The sequence below is a fragment of the Euprymna scolopes genome, chromosome 23, assembly GCF_053919585.1.
Source record: "Euprymna scolopes isolate OS-2025 chromosome 23, ASM5391958v1, whole genome shotgun sequence".
Taxonomy (NCBI): Eukaryota; Metazoa; Mollusca; class Cephalopoda; order Sepiida; family Sepiolidae; genus Euprymna; species Euprymna scolopes.
The window spans coordinates 120,572,799-120,592,400 of record NC_136504.1 but is presented as its reverse complement, the minus strand read 5'-3'; the positions used below and the strand labels follow the sequence as shown (position 1 = coordinate 120,592,400).

The following is a 19,602-nucleotide window of genomic DNA, read 5'->3' as shown; positions in this document are numbered from 1 at the left end:
TTAAAAGTAAACATTAAGTAAAAGTAACTCTTCCAGGGCATCGGCCGTTCAGCCCAAATATCAGCTGACGTGGTATTGTAAACAAACACAGATGGAATTTGATAAACGATATCATATTTATTTATTTCTCGAATTATTCCACTGGGCAAACTATTCCTCGTAATATATAATACGTAATAGAGCATTGATTCTATAATAATACATACGCAATCTGTATAAATTAAAATATCATGTGTAAGCCTATTGCACTAATTTACTGCGTAGCTTTTGAGAGAACTGACCCTCTATATTACATCATATACGCGCGAGCCACGAGGTCATATGTCTGAAAATGTATTTAAATTATAAATGCCAACAATCTGGAAAAAGCATTTATGGGTTGGTGGATTTTTCAAACGTTATGATAGTTGGAATATAACGGTGCACAACAAGCAATACAAAAAATGGTCACATGCTACTTCGAGCATCAATAGGAAGGCATTATGTTATCTGGCTTAAACATTAAATATAAAAAAATGGGCCTGTCAACTGGCCACCTCTTTCGCGCGAGTAAGCCATGTTAGATTTGGGTGGGGGGTATGCAAACTCTTATGTCTTCACTGATTAACCATACACAATTGATTACTTGGAAAACAACATCCGACACGTTAATGGCACAGTCTAATTTAATGCGTAAAGTTTCTGACCTCTTGATTATGGCATATACGCACCAACGACTGAGGTTATATGCCGGAAAATATATTTAAATAGTTAATACCGAAACACCAGAAATAACCACGTATTGTTATAATAAAACTATGTTTCTGTTATTTAATGTAATTTAAAGACTTAAAATTAAATAATCAGTTGCTAACGTTATCTACACAAATTAGTCGTTGTTGTTATCGCTTGGCTTTAAATAAAGAATATGTAATATAATGCATATGAGCGTGTGGGAAGAGATTAGCAGCAGCAGAAGTAGCCGAAAAACTCGTATATGTAAATTAGGAAGTTGCCCGAGTTGGCGCCAAGAAAAAGAGCAAAAGAACACCACGTGACCGAAAGAATTGCAACGTCGAAAAAAATGGTCGTGTAAAGTCGAGGGCGAGAATGGTCTAGCTGTAACCGGCATCCGGACGGAGGAAGGAGAAACGCGAGTCTGGTAAAATGAATATGTTGTAGCGGGAGACTTATTTAAAGTGGTGCTAAAAGTTCAGAATAGACTTCGTAGCCTAATGGGGGATGCCATTTTCTCATCTCTGCAACCTGTCTCTGTTTAATTGTTGGTTTAATGGAAAGTTCTCGTCTGAGCTCCAATCAATGGTGCCTCCCTCGCCAAAGAAACCTGTCTCTGTTTAATTGTTGGTTTCATGGAAAGTGCTCGTCTGAGCTCCAATCAATGGTGCCTCCCTCGCCAAAGCAACCTGTCTCTGTTTAATTGTTGGTTTAATGGAAAGTGTTTGTCTGAGCTCCTATCTCTGGTGCCTCCCTCGCCAAACATTCACGAAAAACACTCGTTTGGCTGTAAACACTACCAATAATTTCCCCCACTTTTTATCTCTGCCTAAACCTAAACGTAGATTCGATGAACAAGGCTTCTTTCTAAGAATTGCACACCTGTAAAACTCTTCGTTTATCTGCTTTCTAGATGACTACAATATGGCCGTTTTCAAGTCTAATGTAAACAAGTTCTTGATGAGCCGTTCCCATTAGGTAATCTAATTTACCAAATTTGCATTTCTAACGATTGCTATGATATTGTACTTTTGACCAATGTACACTCTTTAGCCCTTATCCTTGAGTGGCCTCTGTGCCTTGATAAGTGGTGATTTTATTGTAAAAAAAATAAGGGTAATTCAAACATTTGTTTAAAAAAATAAATGCTTGTCCGGATTTTTATTTATTTATTTATTTGTTTATTTGTGACGGTTATGTTACAAATAAATCTTCGCAGAATTGTGTGATTACAGTGATTAACATTCACATTACGCATATAACTTTTGCTAACCCGTTTTCGAAAAGTGTGAAATAACATATTCGCTTTCATAGGACTATTTATTTACAAGGTTTGCACAATAAGCCAGACATTCTACATCTTCATGCACGTGAACAAATATTGAACGACTATAAATATAAATCTTACCGGTACTAAAGAAATTTTCCATTCTAATAATTTTCTTACCTGTTGCTAGTTTGTCTCTACTTTATCGTTATTTTCATGGCAAGTGATCCAATGAGCTTCAATCTATTGTCCCGCCCTAGCCAAACTTTTACAAGAAACACTCGAAAACACTAACAATAATTCCCCCCAACCTTTATCTGTGCCTAAACTTAAAGATAGATTCCATGAACAAAGTTTCTTTCGTAGAACTGCACGCCTGTGGAACTGTCTTCTGTTTTCCTGCTTTCCAGCTGAATACAATATGGTCGTCTTCAAGTCTAACGTAAACAAGTTCTTGATGAGCTGTTCCATATAAGTATACAAATTTACTAAATTTCCATTACTTACGATTACTATATTGTCCAATTGACTACTGTACACTCTTTACCCTTATCCTCGAGTGGTATATGGGTCTTGATAAGAGGTGATGCCTATGTAAAAAAAATAGGAGGAACACGATGTTGCCCGGGATTGAGTGATATTCAAAAATATTTCACCATCCATTATTTTTATTGTCATCAAAATCGGTGAAATCGACACTTTTGTTAATCAAATCGATTGATTGCCTGATCTAAATGAGTTACTTCGTCAACAATGCATTGTAGTCTACATTGCACTTCAAGAAGGTTACTGCTGATTTTTTATAAAATTATTTTACATATATATTAGCTTGAATTAAAATTTCCAATGCAAATGTCAAGTATCATGCTTGAACTGTGCGCTAAATAGAAACATTCATTTTTACTGCTGGTACAATAATAATGCTTTGAATTTAACTTTAAAATGGGAAAGTCAAGTATTATGGCGCAATTGTGCTTTAAACAGAAACATTTCAAACGCGCCCCTATCGTATCAAAGGACCTACTGTTGATTTTTATGCGTGGCCATACTGCTCGTGTAGTAATAAAACTTCTCACATGGACTTGTTATGTTAGGTTGTATAAGGTGTCAACTTTAGTTAAAATCACATTCTTTCTTTTATCAGATTATTTCGTTTATCGACTCTCGATTCTTTTCCAAGATATTCTAGTACAAAAGCCATCTAAGCATATTGCCAGAATCATAAAGTACGTTCGTGTGAAATTTTACAAAAATCTGCCCAGCCGTTTTCAAATACATAGGGAACGAACTCACACACCCATAAAGACACAACACGGAAAAAAAGTTCCTTTTTTTGTCATTGTACATATTTGTATAAAATCTAATTAGAAATATCAACTGACTATTCTAGTTTGTCCTCCGAATTTTTGCAAAAACGGTGGCACCTGCGCGATTAATGGAAAGAAGAAACGTTGCAAATGTACTAAGAACTGCATTGGAAGACGTTGCCGTCGCTGTAAGTATTTTCATTTTGTTTGCTTGTATATATTTCTTATTACATTTTCGCCCCAAACAAGGCAAAGTGACAGTTTGTTATGGGGGGCAACTATCAAGGACATGTTGCGCTGGTTTGCTTCCCAGCTAACTACAAGATGGTCGTATTTAAGTGCAATGCAAACAAGTTCAGGTTGAACTGCTTCCTTAAATGACAGGATTCGACCAACTTTTCATCACTAACGATCACTAATACGTTATCTCGTTTATTACTGTATCCTAAATAACTCTTCATCTTTAGTGGCATTCAGGTTTTGATAAGTGTTGTGGTGGCAACCACTTATTTGCATATGCGAATAACATAACACTATAAATGGCAAGCCTAGGTTGGCCTTGGTGTGTCTTACTCAAATGCCACCGGAAGTGACGCCGAAGAGCGTACATGTCCTCCCACCAAGACTCTCTGACTCGACACCGTCATTTGTACATATTGTAAATATACCTTTTCTTTAATACACTTATTATTGCATTATCTTGTTGTTTGCGTCTTCATTATATTACCTTACTAATTATTGTTCAACCTTGCAACCACAAGAATAAGTAATAATCTCCTTGTAAAAAATATGCGAAGAAAGCTAACTTGGAGACAGAGAACCTTGTTTGCATTAGTGTATCCCACTGTAACATAGAGCGTATGATCGCGTATGAAAATATCATCAGCAGCCGAGAAATGATTCAAGCGATTGTATTCAATACAGGACCAACGTTTGAAAGCGTATGCACATTTTCAAGGATGCTCGGGTTTGCGTTTAAAAAAAACAAACAAAAGTACACTAGGAGGTCGGGGTCAAAAAAGTCGACGCCGAAGGAGACGGACGTGTAAAATGTTGGCGCGATTTGGGTGGCTAGCGTGCGGTCGGAAGAAAGATAAACGTGAATCAGGTTAGATTGCCGTGTGGCAGTGAGAGACATTTAAAGCGGTGTCGAAACCGAAGAGTAATAAATGCTTTTGTTAAAAAGGAAAACATGCCGACCTGGATTTATTTATTCACATGTTTGTTCATTTGCGACAATACGTTATATCAAGACACGCAGTGCAAGCTTATCCAACACGTTGCATTCTCAGTCGCAAAGTAGACAAAGTACAGAAAAGAACTTTAACTCACTTTCTTTGTTGTACAACGGCATTTTTTTTCTATTATTTAATTGGAATGCATTATTGAGATGAGTATTAATTATTTAATTTTTATTTATTGCGGACTATTACCCTCATCTTTTTAATTGTTATTTCACGACGTTTCGGCCAACTATTCTTCTGGCCTTCGTCAGGTGGTAACTGCGACGGGATACGAACTCCGAATTTCCTGACTGCATCTTCAGCAATAACTGCCTCCCCATGGCACAGTGGATAGAGACATTTAATCTTTATGGTTCCAGGTCAGCATTGCCTGAAGATAGAGGTTTCAATCCTACCCAAAGCCGGTCAGAGGCTTACTTGGCCAAAACGTGGTGAGACGGCAACAACTATGGAAGGCAGTAACTGCTGAGGATGCAGTTAGAAGATTCAGAGATCCTATTCCGTCGCGGTTAACAACCTGAAGAAGGGCAGAGGAATAGTTGGCCGGAACGTCATGAGAAAATATCCAAACCAATGAGGATAATATCCCACAATACATAAAAAAAATGTTTATATTTATTTCATCGTTATTTCACCACGCATTACTTTCCCTTACATATGCGACGTTTTTCAGGTGATCGTAGTCTCTGCTGCCTGTCCTCTAGAACATCATTTCGAACATGCTCTTGAACGTGTTTCCACGTCCATACCGTGATCGTTTTCTCAAACTTGCTATTTCCATTTTATATATTCTTTTTCATTATTATGATGTCATTTCGCTCATGGCTCGGCATTTGCATGTAGTCGCTGTTAGAGATGGACTTTTTCGTATCAGGTTAGTTTGTTGACGATTAGCGTCGCCTTCCCCCACTTTGAAAGTGTCTCCTTTATCGACAAGCTCTGTTCCAGATACCACAAATATAAGGGGTGTCTTGTTACGAAAGCTCTGTTGCAGCCTTTTGTCACATCCCCTTTTTTGCAAGTGCTTGTTTCTTACTCTTACGAAAGCATGCATTTATAACTCGACTCCAGTGACTGCGATGGTCAATCACGGACTTTCAGCCTGATTTCCCGGTGCCACTTAACCTCATGTGTCGATGAAAGAACACTTTCAACCATTAATCATATTAATATTAAACTTATGCTTTAAGGAAGACATAATAACTGCACCTGGTTGATGGAAAAGCGATATTAAAGCAAATAAAGAAACATTAAATTGGTTGTTATATTGTGACAGTGGAACGAACAATGGAATTCTTATAAACATACAGTGATTTAAAAAATAATTTGTTAATGAAGTGATCTTGTGGCACTACTCTTTGAGATCATCTGTGAAGAGAGGTTGTACTTCGCAGAAAACGGTTGTCAATATTTCAATAAAATAAAAAGCGATGTACTGACCTGGCTGTCGTAATTAAACATAATTGCTTTAATCTAAATGCATATAACATTGATGCTATTGTTTTTTTTTTCTTTTTCTTTTCCAAAACTCAATCATGTTTTGTGAAATCACTTTTCTGTGAGAAAATAATTAAAGCAAACACAAAGAAGTAATATTTGAAGAGATAAAGCAACAGAGACTATATATAGCAAAAGGAACAGATTTGGCATTAAATATTATGCTGAAAAATGATATGTCGTAAACGATGATATGTCGTAAAGCAATGATATGCCGTAAAATAAAAGTAAGAAACTAAATTCCTGAATGACTATTTGCATAAATGAGATATATGAAGGATAAGTACATTGTATAAAATTCTTAGATTTGACATTAAATAACCCGAAACTGATGATATGATTAAAAAATAAAACAGCCAAATCAGTGCAAACACCATGAATAACATATATAACGAACCTCCTTACTTTGAGCGTAACTAAATTATTGTATTCGACATTAAATAATATGAAAAGGGTAGATATGCCGTAATATAAAACAAGTAAACCAAAAATAAGCAAAATAAATGTATAAAACATTAATTTTATATGGGTGTCCTATACTTATATTAATATTCAATCCCTAAGGTTCAAGACAGTCTCACCCTGAAAAATATGAACCATTCTTGTTTATGTAAGTATATAACCAAAGTTTCTCGTTTATATTCAATGAATATGAAATACGTTTTCCTCACACGACATCTCTTCTCAATATTGATAAAAATGAATTTGAAACAATTACACTGTAAACTGACTTTTCTAGGTTGTCGTCCGAGAGATTGCAGAAATGGTGGCACTTGCTACTTTCAACGGAGAAGAAAAAAGTGCAAATGTACGAAAAACTGCATGGGCAGACGTTGCGAACGTTGTAAGTAATTTGTATTTTTCTATGTATAAGTATATATACGTATATTTGAACAACTGTAATGAGAATATATTACTATAATTATAATCTGTATTCGATTTAAAGTGTACACACACACACATATATATACATGTATATATATATACATACATATATATATATATATATATATATATATATATATATATATAAAAGAAGGATGTTGTAGCTTGCTATAAGCATTATATTATCAACTAACAGGCGACCTGGCATTGGCCGGTCATAAAATACGTTTAGATATAATATTAATGATTAATGCAGATGTCGTTATTATTATAATTATATATTATCTTGGACCCAATATATAGTTATGGTTTAAAAAGTTTTAAAATAATGACTCTTGCGCCACAACTGAGAATCGAAACCAAAACGTTTAGCTGAGGATTTACTCTTCTCTGTGACATAATTGCGTGAACTATGAAGACGTGTTTGCGCCACCACAGATAATCGATGACGAAATTATTACGATCTACTTTTTCCCTTGACGATAATGCCTGAGCTATGAAGACATGCTTGCCGCAAGGTTAAAATTGAAACATGAATCAATAGCTATTACGTTACGCATGCATATCGACCTTCACCTGGCAAATTTCATTTTGTTTTAATTTTCACATTTTTAGTCAGCTTAATCCCAAATATAAAGTTTAGCATGGGTATAATACCCTATATATAAAGTTTCATGTCTGTAGACTAAAAACAGGTAGAGGCTTGTGGTAAGAAAATCTTTTTAAACAGATATATATATATATATATATATATATATATATATATATATATACACAGATAAATATATATAGAAAAAGTTTTCTGTTTATTATAACACTTTTTGACGCTAATATTACCCAAGTATAAATCATGTAGAATATCTGCATGAATATAATTACACGTGATAGGTAACTAAAAATGATTATCTCATAAGAAAACCGAACAAAATGCTGATAGTGTATTAATTAATTTATATGTTTTAGAGAATATGCAAATTAGTTAAATATTTTGCAATTCCAACCCATATATAACAAAGTTATATTTTCTTTTTTAAATAAGTAGAGAAAAGGGGTTTTACTATGAATACCAATACACAAAAAACAAAGGAATATATATATATATATATATATATATATATATATATATATATATATATATATATATATATATATATATACTAGCATTTCAGCTCGGCGTTGCACGGGTGTTTGAAAGTGTATGTTGAGTCCCCCCAAAAAGATATTTTATTTTAATTTGACCCCTATTATGACCGTTAATATTTATTGTTTTGGGCTCCAATCAAGTTATTAAATAAGACCCATGTCCATGGAATCTATATTTAAAATTGCAAGTGTTTAGACCAAAATTGGCGGAGGTGTTTAGAAGCGTTCTTCGTTGAACTTTGATGCCTTACCAGCCGAATATTTGGCCGAAAACCGATCAGAAAAATTTTCCCAAATATCAGTACCCTGTACATCAAATTTCGTGTCTGAAGACTGAAAATTTACAGAGTTATTGCGTAAAGAAATGTACACACACAGACACACGGACACACACACAGACACGTTAACTTTTATAGATATGTAGATGGATAGATATATACTTCAAAGTAATGAAGTGAATAAGATTATAGTTTGGTGAACTTAATAGTTTCTAGTCCTATAGAATACTAAAAGGAAATTGTCATATAAGACAATCCCAGCCAAATAAAATGCGCAATATATTAGATAGAGCAACAAAAAAAAAAAGAATCTTGTATGTATTTAATTAAAAAGCATCAATTTCCAAATAAAATTAAAAATTTATTTCTGGAATTAAAGAATACAAGTATAAATTAATGTCTTTCACCCATGATTTTTCAATGTAAGCAACTCTCCACAGAGGAAAATTTCTAGCAAAACACTAATATCCAATAACACTAATTTTTCTAAGTAGCACATACAAAGAAAAATATTAAAAGTGAAATGCCTTTAAGTTACATAGATAAAGTGAATGCCTGTAGAATGTAAAGAAGGGATATGATGAATGATATCCAAATGCAGAAGTAATTCTTGAAAAAAATTCCATATCCAAAATGCGTGAAGGTTGGTAAAATGTTTCTTTTAATGACTATCTAAAACAAATTATAAATATATAACGCTATATTTTATTTTCTATTTTATTATTGTCTTTGGCTTTTTTGAACTTCAAAGTGATCATCAGATTTTAAAAACGTTAAACAAATAATTTATGGTATTACAATTATCGAACCGGATTAATTTTCGCAAAAATTTGCTTTTTAAATGGATTTTACATAAAACTCTCAGTTTTTACCCACACTTCATGAATCTTCACGTATTATTGATATTAAATGTGTTTAAATGATTTATTCTGCATCTTGATACCATATCCAATGTATGTATGAATTCCGTTGAGTCTGTAAGGTAATCTACTAATAAAGGTCTCATTAGCAAAATAGCATCCTTCAATATGTTCTAAGTAGGGCTATATCAACAGCATATTCTTTTCATTGTTTTTACTCTTGAGTTTGTATCCGACACAGTTAACCAACCGAGAACCATATCACTCTCTATAAAAGTATATAAGATATCAACAGATACATAGTCGAAGATCAAAATGATGAAAGAATACGCTGTTGTCCTACTTCAAGTAAACCTCGACAAATTGTCCTGAGAATCCGCACGTTCATGCGCAGTCCGGTCTAAGCAGAGATTGCGAAACAAGAAAATGCATAATCAAATGTATTTTTATAAATACCATTAAAGATAACGGTTCAAAAATTATGGCAAATTAAATTGAAACTATGAACACATTTCATTGAATTTTTAGGTTGTCGTCAGAATTATTGTAAAAATGGTGGCACATGCACCATATCAAAGAAAAGATGGACGCTTCACATGAAGTGCGAATGTCCTGCAGGTTTTGACGGAAAATTTTGCGAACGATGTAAGTATTTAAATCTTGTTCATTTATGATTGTTTATGCATATATATATATATATATATATATATATATATATGATTTTTTTTGAAAAAGACATCAAGCAGAGTGTTGAATTATAACGAAAATCAGAAAAAAAGATCTTATTTATATTTTGTTTACAGAAAGCTTTTAGATGGGACAAGCCATTGGTACCGTCGGTGTCAAACCCGATTATTAGGACCGTCTCAAATACCAGCCTATACTCACGAGTATTGGCTGAAGAGATCTTGATATAGGTATCTGAAAGGGTCCTAATTATCGGGTTTAAAACCGACGAAAAAAATATATATACACATATATATATATATATATATATATATATATATATGTATATATATATTAAATATAATATATATCATGAATATATATTATATATATAATATATATTATAGATAGTATTATATATATTATATATTATATATTATATATATTATAGATATAAATTTATTACATATATTATACTATATATATTATACATATACTACATATTATATATATTATATATATTATATATTTTATATATATTATATAGATTATATTATGTATACTATATATATTATATATATTATATATATCATATATATTATATATTATATATATTATATATATCATATATATATATATTATATATTATGCATATATTATATATAATAAAAATATCATATATTTTATATATATTAAACATTTTATATATTATATATATTATATATATATTATATATTTTTATATATTATATATATTACATAAATTGCCTCTGAGATGGGGATATATGCTGATGACATCACACTCTATAGCAGGCACGACAGGAAAACAAATGAACATATATCTAAAGTAATGGCAGAAACACTAGAGGATGACCTCCAATCAGTAGTGGAATGGGGACAAAAATGGATGGTCACGTTCAATGCCGCTAAGACAAAACTGGTTTCATTCAATAATTACAAGAAACCTCTCTACCACCTATAGCAATGGCCAACGACTCTTTATCTGAGAGTACGTCTCTCAAGCTCCTTGGCCTAACGTTCACAGGAAACATGAGTTGGAACAATTACATCGAGGGCATTGTCAGGGCCGCTGCGAGGAAGGTGGGCTCTCTCTACCGTGCTAGAAAACTTCTAACACCCGAAAGTATCCTGTACCTCTATAAGGCCACTATTCGCCCATGTATGGGGTATTGCTGTCATATTTGGGCTGGTGCATCGGCTACTAGTCTCTCGCTCCTTGACAGGGTTCAAAAGAGAGTTGCAAATCTGAAAGGCCCTAAACTGGCATCTAAGCTTCAGCCTCTGTCCCATCGTCGAAATTTTGCATCCCTCTGCCTGTTCTACAAGTATTATAATGGTGAATGCTCTGAAGAACTGCAATCACTTGTGCCCCCACGACGTGAACACCCTCGACAGACCCGACTAGCTTCAAAATCCCCCCCACACTGTAGAGATCCCTAGATGTAAAAGATCTTTCTACTCCAGTAGTTTCTTCCCCAGAACTGCTAGACTTTGAAATTCCATTCCAGGTCACTGCTTCCCCAACTGTACTGACATGCATAAGTTCAAGTGCAGCGTGAACCAACATCTCGCTGCCCTAATCGCTACATAGTACCCCAGTAGATGTTTCCCCTGATAGTAGCCCCCTACACCAAAGTGGCAATGTGCCTTGTTTGGGGTGAAAATGTAATAAAAAAAAAATATTACATATGCTGGAGTCCCTTAGGGGTCAATCCTAGGCTCAACTCTCTTCCTTATCTACATCAATGACCTCCCTAAACACATACTTAAATCATACACATACTTAAATCATTATGCTGATGATACGACCATCTACGGCAACACATCAAAGGCTGTAAATGACAAAGTTCTCTCTGATTCTCTCTCCTATGATCTCGAGCGCGTGGTTCAATGGGGGAAGATGTGGCTGGTTACCTTTAATGCATCCAAAACCAAACTCCTATCCTTACATCATCAAGCTCTGATCCCCATCTGGCATAAATTGTGATGGATGGATCTCGTCTGAGTTAGGCCCCGTGTTTTGACAAGCTTCTGGGTTTGACCTTTACTCCTGATCTGAAATGGAACACGTACATCAAGTCTGTTGCCAAGCTCGCCAGAAAGATGGTGTGATCCTTCTACCGCTCCAGAAGATATCTCACTATTGATGCAATTCTCTATCTATATAAAAGCCAAGTACATCCAAGGATGGAATAATGTTGCCATATCTGGGCAGGAGCTGCTAAAAACAGCCTATCCTGCCTTGACAGAGTACAAAATAGACTTCGTGGCTTAGTGGGGGATGCCCTTTTCTCTACCCTGCATCCTCTATCCCACAGAAGAGACGTTGCGAGCCTATCCTTGTTTATCGTTATTTCCATGGCAGGTGCTCGTCTGAGCTCCGATCTCTGGTCCCCCTCGCCAATTTTTCACGAAATATTTCCCCCACTCTATATCTGTGCCTAAATCAAAACGCGGATTCTATGAACAAAGCTTCTTTCTTAGAACTGTACGCCTGTGGAACTCTGTTCCGTCTGCCTGCTTCCCAGCGGACTACAACTTGGATGTCTTCAAGTCTAATGTTTACAAATTCCTAATGAACCGCCGCCTTAAATAAACCCTTTATCAAATCTCCACACTAACGTATTGTACTTGCAATAACCCTTATCCCTGAGTGGCTTCCGGGCCTTGATAAGTGGTGATCACTGTGTAAAAAAATATATATATATTATATATATATCACATATTTATATATACATATATATATATATATATATATATATTATATATATATTATATGTATTATATATATTCATTTAAAACATTTTCATAGTAATTAAACCACAACAATGCACAGTGTCAAGCTACTATCTGGAACATAATTTGCATGATACTATGTAGGGCGTTGAGCAGCAAGAATCGGTATTAGTTCGTTTGAACTTCTGCATTTAAGTACAGTAAGGGAAGCAGGAACACGGAAGAGAATTCCAAAGACTAGCAGTCCTAGAGAAGACACCTTTTGTATAGAAGTCTTTGTGGAATCTATGAATCTCTACAGTTTAGGAGTGGGATTTCTGTTTTTTTGTCCGGTATATTTCTATGTAATGGGTACAAGGTTTGTAGTTCGTCGGAATATTCACTATTAAAATTAAAAAGTAAAACAAGCAGAGGGAGGCAACATTTCGCCAATGGGCCAGAGCTTGAAGCTTGGCTGACAATGCAAGATTTATTATGATGGCGACTCTCTTTTGAACCCTGTCCAAGCATGACGGAAAATTAACAGATGTATGACGTACTTTCAGGTAATGTATCATGAAAATGATTCAAATTTTAGTGGTCCTGGAAATGACTTTAAACTATATCCGATGGTGAGGCCCCAGCTTGAGTGCTTTGGGGAATGTGGAACCACCCTTTAATTGCCATTGCTCCCAGGTTGACTGTGATCCCTAGGTTGTATAACCTGTTAAGGACCAAACTATAGGTTAAATAGAAACCGACTTAAAAAAATACTCTATTAAAAAATCGCTTTTCAAAATTACTAGATTCCGCATTAAATAACCTGAAAATGGTTGATATGCCGTAAAACAAAAACAACCAACCAACCAAATGTTTGTGTGTTATTATAGATGATAATGACTACCGGAAAAAACACGAGGGCGTACAAACAGCTAGGACTAACAATTAATATAAAAAAAACTCAAATCCTCCATCAATCACCACCAAACAGTACTCCAGTCTCACCCCCAAACATCTCCATCGACAACGCTAGACTGGAAAATGTGGACCACTTCCCATACCTAGGCAGCATCCTATTCTTCAAAGACCAAATCAAATCTCACAGATCTAGCCAACGTTACAACGTCACACATACGTAATTTGGTCAGCTGACCTTCGGTTCTGGTAAACGTGTCTACCTCCACGTTTACTCACTCTCTCTCTCTCTCTCTCTCTCTCTCTCTCTCTCTCTCTCTCTCTCTCTCTGTGTAACACTATCATCAAAAGATAACATAGATGTTGAAATACAACACCGTCTCAGCTGTGCCAGTGGGGCTTTCTCAAGGCTAAGGAAGAGAGTATTTGAGAACCATGACCTTCTGACAAAGACCAAAATCATGGTATACAAAGCTGTCTTGCTGCCCACTTCTCTATGGATCGGAGACCTGGACCACATACAGGAGGCACGTAAAAACCCTGAAGACGTACCACCAAAGATGCCTCCGAAAAATCCTCAGAATCAGTTGGAAGAACCGACGCACCAACACCAGCGTCCTGAGTGAGGCTGACATTCCTACTATCACCACTCCTGTTGCTCAACGCCAGCTCAGATGAACTGGTCATGTTGTCCGAATGCCGGATCTCCGCCTCCCAAAACAGATTTTCTACTCTCAGCTTGTTGAGGGAAAGCGTGCCCAGGGTGGCCAAAAGATGAGGTATAAGGACAACATCAAAGCAAATCTAAAGCGGTTTCACATGGACCTTAAGATATGGGAGGACGTGGCTGGGAGCAGGTTGGCATGGAGAAGCGATGTCCACAAAGATGCTGCGCTTTATAGTAGTGACCTAAATCAAGCTGCTGAGGATAAACGCAAGCACAGAAAGGACAGATTATCAACCAGACACCCAACCCAACCCCACCACAACTACCTTTATCTGCCCAAATTGCACAAGAAAAATTGGGTCTAGGATTGGGCTCTATGCTCACTTGAGGACCCACAGAAGCCACAACGGAGGACAGTCTTACTCGGACACGAGTGAGAGCCGATGATGATGATGATAATGACTACCAGTTGTCAAAATTTCAGCTTTGCACAGTTGTTATCTCTATCAAATACTAGGTTTAAAAATGTTGTCCCTTAGTTTTGGACGCTAATGTATATGTGTTTGTTTGTGTGTATATTGGAGGGAGATTTAATGTCCATGTTTAAAGAAAACAACACAACAACATCAAGGAATTGTTTACAATAATTTTAGAGACGATACCGTGTTTATTAATCTCCTTTTTAATACATTAATCTTTAAAGGAGGATTGACACAATGTAACGATCAGTTTGCAGCGTCATCTTTACATAGGATCAACATTTAATCGATTACTTTTTGACAAAATATTTGCTGTTTCAGCACAAACAAGTGATTCATGAATCATTTACTAATGAAAACATGATAAAATATATATGTATATATATATATATATATATATATATTATAGATATATTATACTAATGAAATCATGATATAATATATATATATATATATATATTATATCATACTAATGAAAACATGATATATATATATATATTATAGATATATTATATCATACTAATGAAGACATGATATAATATATATATATATATTATAGATATATTATATCATACTAATTAAAACATGATATAATATATATATTATATATATATATATATTATAGATATCATACTAATGAAAACATGATATGATATATATATATATATATATATATTATAGATATATTATATCATACTAATGAAAACATGATATAATATAATATATATATATATATATATATTATCATGCTAGTTTTATTTTTGGTGTCCTTAAAATCCCACTCACTTTTTTGCTGATGAGGAGATTTTGTTTTTTTATAAAATCAAATGATAAAATTATTGTTCAAGACGTATTGTCCGTCTCAATAAAGACATTGTTTTCGAAACGATCGTATAATTTATTGATTTCGTTTGTTCTACCTATTGAAACCGATTTTTAATTATAAATTATCAATCATTTTACTCTCTTTCTCTCTCTCTCTCTCTATATATATATATATATATATATATCGATATATTATATATACATAAATACATATATATGCATAATTAGCTTCTATGATTATTTGTTGAATATATTTCTTTCGTTTTCTTTTTACGAAAATAGCAATTGAAATTACAACGAACACGAACATTGTAAACACCCCACCTCCACAACCAGGTAAATAATTTACGTTTATTTTTATATGTTTTTTTCTGAAAGTAAGGCATGCAGTTATTTGTTTGGCTTATGTTTAATCACGTGTTTTTCTGAAATACATTCAAATAACAGCACCTACTATTGGGATGCACGTTTCTAAATCGTATGTGGATAGATAAATCTTACATATTAGCGTAACAGATTAAAACAGGCACAGGCTGATAAGTGACGAGGAGCAATACATTAATCAAACATTTACGATTTTTTTATAATATAATAAAGTAAAATCTGTTACCCAATATAAGATTACATTTTTAATTGGAGTTTCCTTATGTTTACTTATCAAAAACTTCGATTATTACAAATATCATTAAATTATTTTATTTTCATTTCTACATCAAACCAATCAACATATTTCATGGATTGTAACACTTATCTGAACTATTTCCTCGTCGAGACAAATATGCTTTTCCTATAGTTTTCCCATGGAGGAAATATATGCTTTTTCACATAATTACTTATTTTGAAGTTATTTCCTAATCAGCAAAATTATAACTAATATTATTTTGTTAACTGATTCTTCTGATGATATACTGTTATTCTTTGAAACTTCATGAAATAAGAAAAATTTACAGTTGTTAGCTTGTATTTCATGTCGAATTAATTTGTTTTTTTCTAATTTACACAATTTATGTTCAATTTCTTATTTCAATTCTCAATGTCAATTATTAAGCTTTTACATTTGGTTAGGTTGTCCTATAAATATAAATATTAATATTTATTTTTGCTTTAAGTTTACATGAATATTCAATTGGTAAACTTGAAATACTTTTTTGGAATTTTATATTTAGCTTTAATTATCAGGTGGATTCTTACATCGTTTTCCAGTACATGCTTGTATTTGTGTCTGTATATTTTATATCGACGTTTCTGAATCCACTATTTCTAAGTGTCATATTATGGATGTTCTTATATCTATTAAACGTTTTTCTTCATATGAGTTGTTAATGCTTAGAAAGTCAAACGTCAGTCTAATATTTCTTTTTTTTATTCTTACTCTAATTCTGTCACACAATCTTTATATATTAACAAACATCTTTACTTCTGTTATTTTCTAATGCAATATTAGGTAATATATATATAAATCTACCATGCTTTATTATACAGTTTACGTTGAGTCCATAAGACTCGTGGGTATGTCAAAGTAACCATTTTGTTTATTTTTAATCCTTTGTTCGCTATTATTAACATGCGACATACAACGCTTTTTTCTGCAGAAAATACTAATCGATTTAATTGTGAGACTTTAATAAAAAAATATATTACTACAAATTTATAACAAGTTTTTGTTGTCATCGATGCGCATACTATCGCGATTGTACATATGGATTTGAGTTTTTCGCACCTTGGCAAACTTCAGCTTGCGGATATAGTTTTTCCAGTTATTTTTACTAATATGCTAAAATATTCTGCATATAAATGTCGATTTTATTAAGCTGTATAATAAATTAAAAATTAATTAATATCAGGTTTAGATGAGAACATTTCAAAATAGGTTTATGGCGTTATTGTTTTGTACAATTATACAGCAAATAGATTTTCTTATCGTCTTACAAGTATACTAAAATAAACAGGGTTAGTAAGTTATTATAGTGAATTTTTTGGGGGCGCCATCTTATATATATATATATATATATATATATTGTTGGAGACGTTCCTCCATGGGATTAGACTATCTCATGACGTCATTTCCTTTGGTGACGTCACTTCCGGTATCGGGTACCGGTTTCCGGCAGTCTATCGGCACGCGACGAAGCAAGTCGAGTGCACATGCCCAACCGTTGAGGAATGGTATTACTCGATTCACCTTGCCTGTAATCTATGTGAATACATGTTTCGTTCCTAAAATCCTGTGTTCCTGTCTTTTATTACCATTTAACCCCATAGCACACACACACACACACACTCACACACACACACATATATACACACACACATATATATATATATTATCAGTTTCATACAATCGCACGCTAAAATGCTTTTTTATCCACAGAAAAGTGTTATATATTCAAATACGTGGCTTTAATAATAAAAAAAAAAACAGAAAATATTACCTCAGATTTCTGGTGATTTTTCTTTGTAGTTAGTGTGCTTTATCTTGCGATGCGCCATATATGTTTTGAAATTACACATTTTTGTATCATATTAATAATCCCCTTTCCAAAGATGGTCTTCAGTTTAAAAATCTAGGTTTTGCAAGTTTTTGTTGCTGATATGCAAAAATATGATGGCTTATATGGTTTGCAAGAAAAATAAATGTCTCCTACAAGGCTCATGTAAAATTACAAATGTTATCTATAGCTGCACAGTATCAAAAACCCCAAATCTACATGCATCTATTAACAGCCATAACTCAACTACCAGATTAAATAATGACACCAACTTAAACAAATCTACCAATCAATTACAAACCAACCAACCATATAATAATCCAGCACCAGACCTAACGGAAAATAATCACAATAAGCAAGAGGAAATATATTTTGGTTCCACATCTGGCCTAATAAAACATAGAATTTTAACGCAAAAATATTATTTTAAAAATAACTCTCTGTCAAACAAAACTACTCTATCCAACTATATTTGGCAACTCAAAAATAGCAATATTTCTTTCAACTTGAAATGGCGAGTAATTGAATTTTGCAAACCATATAAACCAGGTGATAAATTATGTGCACTATGTACAAAAGAGACCCTAAAAATTTAGAAATATGAAGATATAAAAAATGCAACCACCCTAGTAAATTCAAGACAGGAACTAATCTTCACATGCATCATAAACGTTGGTTTAAATTTAATAAATATAAACCACCTTAAATCATTAAAAATTACTTATTAATAAAAATAGCTTACAATTTTTTTTTGTAATTAATTAAGTTAGACTAATTATCCTCCTTACACCCAATTATTAAAGAAAATATGACTAATTATCCCCCTTGCATTATGTAATTATACAAATAACATTAACTTACAATTTCATTCGAATTACAAACCGTGGCATCTTTAAATCAAAAGTATGCTAACGGAAATATATTATTGCACGGGCGTCCTTTTTGAAAATTCATCATTCGATAAGGTTAAAAGCTATAGCAAATATCTACATAGTTCCTGCTTTCAAAAGGCGAAAAATTAAAAGGTAAATTTTTGTACCCATATTTTTATGTATATATCTGTATATCTATGTATATGTATATATGTGTCTATTTTTTCATATATATGCATGTATATAGTTGTGTATGTATGTATGTATAAAATTGTACTTAAACCAAATTTATAATTTAAATTCAAATTTATATTTTACTCTATTTCTTTTCTTTCTCTAACCCATATTCACTTTCTTATCAATTTTAAATCCATACCTTAATTTTAATTTTTTCCAGATACATCTGCCTTACTTTTAATGCTAGGTTTATTTATGGTGTCTTTAAATTTTAATAAAAAAACCTTCACAATTTGCTGATGAGGAAACCTTGTTTATTAAAAAAACTATATGTAATAATTATTGTCCGTAACTTGATGTCTACCACAATAAAAAAAAACTGTTTTCCGAAACGATCGTACAAATAATTGATTTTGTTGTTATTCCTTCTTATGAAACGGATTTTTAATTTAATTATAATTTTATTTTTAAATTTTAAATTATCAATCACATTACTAAATAAATAAATATATATATATATATATGCATATGTAACGACGGTGTAGTTGCTCATTTTAACGGTCAAATAACAAGGCTGTATGC

At 33.2% G+C, this 19,602-nt stretch overlaps 1 protein-coding gene across 1 annotated transcript in view; it reads left to right on the top strand.

Annotated features, from left to right (window-relative positions):
- The first annotated feature begins 8,968 nt into the window (after positions 1-8,968).
- Positions 8,969-19,602, top strand: part of LOC145245679 (protein lin-12-like) — a 38,369-nt gene continuing 27,735 nt past the window's right edge. Inside the window, exons 1-3 of the mRNA XM_080107236.1 lie at positions 8,969-8,978; positions 9,724-9,840; positions 15,765-15,818. Coding sequence (XP_079963362.1) covers positions 8,969-8,978; positions 9,724-9,840; positions 15,765-15,818 — 181 coding nt within the window. The remainder of the gene's footprint in view (positions 8,979-9,723; positions 9,841-15,764; positions 15,819-19,602) is intronic.